This window comes from Clytia hemisphaerica, unplaced genomic scaffold (genome assembly GCF_902728285.1).
Source record: "Clytia hemisphaerica strain Z4C2 unplaced genomic scaffold, Clytia hemisphaerica genome assembly, whole genome shotgun sequence".
Taxonomy (NCBI): domain Eukaryota; kingdom Metazoa; phylum Cnidaria; class Hydrozoa; order Leptothecata; family Clytiidae; genus Clytia; species Clytia hemisphaerica.
The window spans coordinates 3,166,318-3,169,594 of NW_027104594.1; the positions used below are offsets into that span (position 1 = coordinate 3,166,318).

The 3,277-nt window shown below is 37.5% G+C and overlaps 1 protein-coding gene across 1 annotated transcript; it reads left to right on the forward strand.

Annotated features, from left to right (window-relative positions):
* The first annotated feature begins 1,783 nt into the window (after positions 1 to 1,783).
* LOC136823970 (uncharacterized) lies at positions 1,784 to 2,599 on the forward strand. The gene has a single exon (XM_067080125.1). The coding sequence runs from the start codon at positions 1,784 to 1,786 to the stop codon at positions 2,597 to 2,599; it is 816 nt and encodes a 271-aa protein (XP_066936226.1).
* Positions 2,600 to 3,277: the final 678 nt, after the last annotated feature.

Below are 3,277 nucleotides of genomic sequence, written 5' to 3' on the forward strand. Positions count from 1 at the left end.
TTTCGCCGGAAAAACGGTATTTCTTGATTTTCTCGAGCTGTACTTTATATTTTTTTATGAAATTTTGCACACTGATGCAAAATGATAATACCTAAAATGTGAGGAAGCCCGATTTTCGAAAAACATTTTTTTTCGGCCGAAAAAGCCGGAAATATGCCGGAAATACTGGTTTTTTGGCATTTTCTCGAGATTTTATCATTAGTTTTTTCTGATTTTTTGAACAAAGATGCGTATTAACAATGCCCAAAACATGGCCGAGTCCGATTTTTGAGAAAAATTTCTTTCCGGCTGAAAATGCCTAAAATATGCCGGAAATCGCCGTTTTCTGGGTTTTCATTGGGCTTTTTCCTTTTAAATGGTTGTTTTTTCATTCAAACACATTATTAATAGCAATGTCCACCATCAAGCATGTTTCAATTTTCAATAAAATTGAATTTTGAAGCCGGAACTATTTAAAAATCTCCGGAACAACCTATTTTCGCTGGAAAGACAGTATTTCTTGAATTTCTCGAGCTGTACTTTATATTTTTTTATGGAATTTTTCACACTGATGCAAAATGATAATATCTAAAATGTGACGGAGCTCGATTTTCGAAAAACATTTTTTCCGGCCGAAAATGCCGGGAATATGCCGGAAAAACCGGTTTTTTGACATTTCCTCGAATTTTCATCTATTGATTTTTTCTGAATTTTTGCATTTTTTGCGTATTCGCAATTCTCAAATCATGGCCGAGTTCGATTTTTGAGAAAAATCTCTTCCGGTGGAAAATACCGGAAATCGCCATTTTTGCAGATTTTCATTGAATTTTTTCCTTATATTTCCAATTTTTTTCACACAAAAACATTATTGACAACAATGCTCACCATCAAGTATGATTCAATTGCCAATAAAACTGATTTTTGCGACCAGAACTTTCTATTTATTTTTTCCTTACAACCCTTTTCCTCTCCCCCCCCCCCATCAACAATCAATGATGAATTTTTTGCGTTATGCATTTTCTGACTGATTTTTTTCATTTTTCTCCTCGCATTGCTATCTAACTCTCATCATCAGGTAGGTCCATTCAGCATCTAGCTTGTTTTATTTCTTTTTTTTGTTTTATGTTTTCGAATGTAATTAACGACCTTATTTGATTTGAGACATTCGAATTCTTTTCAAAACAAAAGAAATCTTTTAAACAGAATCTCTGTTAAAGAAAAGAACAATTATAAAATAAAGCACAAGAATCACAAGACTGTCATTTGTGTAAAAACCAGGCGGGTCGCTCAAGGCCGCGCAACTTTGGTAGGATTTGTTGGCTTCAAATCCTACCAAAGAGATTGACCTCTAGCCTTCGGCTTGAAACTTGAAACCAGTTTAAGCATCGGCTCAACACTTTGCAAACTACTCGTTAACATTATCCTCGAGCGTCTTCAGCCCTGGTACAATACCCAACTTACCGACCAACAAAACGGTTTCAGACAAAACCGAGGAACCACCGATGGAATATTCTTACTGAAAAGAATTCAACAGATCACTGACAGAAAACAACAGCCACTTTACCTACTATTTGTAGACCTTACAGCTGCATATGATCACATTCCCAGATCCTGGCTATTCCAGTCTATCAAATTACGATTCCCCGATAGCGAATGTCCTACAGTCATTCAAGTACTCGAAAAACTCTATGAAAATACTTCGCTAACCTTCCCTGAAGCCAACAGTACCTTTGCTACCACCTCTGGTGTGAGGCAGGGTGGCCCCGAAAGCCCCCTTCTCTTTAATCTATACATTGATTACGTAATGCGCATCTTCGTCGATAAATGCGAAAATGAAAATGTTGGTTTCTATGAACATTCTTACCGAATAAACCCTAGATCTATCAGCCGGAATGAACGTCTAGAAATGAGAAGAAATAACGTTACAATGTACGGTACAAAGACGATCCCATGGAATGGATACGCAGATGATCTAATCTTATTCCTCCTTACCAGTCCTGACCTTCAAAAAGCAACAGAAATTTTAGACATCACTTTCACAAATTTCGGACTCAAAATCAATGTTTTAAAAACTGAATCCATGGTTCTTAACCACTTGCAGAACCAATACCCACAGTCAATTCTCAGCTTAAGAAACATCAGTCTTAAAAATGTTGAGAATTTCGTTTACCTTGGTGCCCACATTCGCTGTGATCAACCTAACACAGGAGATCCTGAAATAAATAACCGGATTCAATTGGCAGTCAGTAAATTCACTGACATGAGCAATCTTCTTCAGAACATGAGAATCAATTTAAGAACAAGAGTCAAATTTCTGGAAAGTTTTGTTCGTAGTACGCTGACCTACGCTTGCCAAAACTGGAATGTCAACAAAGCCCAGATGGAACGCCTTGATGTAACCTACCGTGGTTTCCTCAGACGTATCGTTCGAGGAGGTTTTCGTTTCGTCAATGAAAGTGAGAATGACTACCGTTATCGTATTAGTAATGAACAACTCCACAACCTCTGTGGAAGTGTCGATGTGTCTTGTTTTATTCGAAAACAACAACAGAATTATATGCAACATGTAATTAGAATGCCCCTTGATCGATCAGTAAAAATGTTAATCTCTACCTTATAGATGAATAATACAAAGTGATAAACAATAATATATGATAGCCAGTGGGGCTTTATGTGTAATCTGTAAATGGTAAACGTTCATATTGATTCTTGTGTTGGTTCAAGTTGGATAGTGTTCATCAAGTCTTCTGTTGGGAAGACTTATTATATTGGTTTATATTGCATCCGGTCAAGCAAGGATCAGCAATCACTAGGTTGGTAAATACCTATTTAACATTTGGTAGCAGAGGGAACAACGATCCACTATGGCAAACAAGAATGATATCAAAGCCCCGCCGGCATTGAAGGAGGATGTTCCTTACGAAAACTGGAAGAAGGAAATAACCATTTGGCAGCTCTTCACTTCGTTGGAGAAGAAGAAGCAGGGCTTGGCAATTTTATTATCTCTTGAAGGCAAAGCAAGGGAAGCTGCGCTGGAGTTAGAGGTGGACGAGTTAAATAAAGATGATGGTGTGAGCAAGGTGCTTGCACAACTAGATAAACTGTATCTCAAAGATAAGCTGCAACTCTCGTTTCAAGCATATGACAGTTTTCGGAAGTTTAAACGACCCAATGATATGCCAATTGCAGATTTTGTTGTCGAGTTTGAACGCCTGTACAACAAAGCCAAAGCTTACGAAATGATTCTTCCTGATGGTATCTTAGCGTACGAGTTCCTCAATAATGCAAACATCTCAGA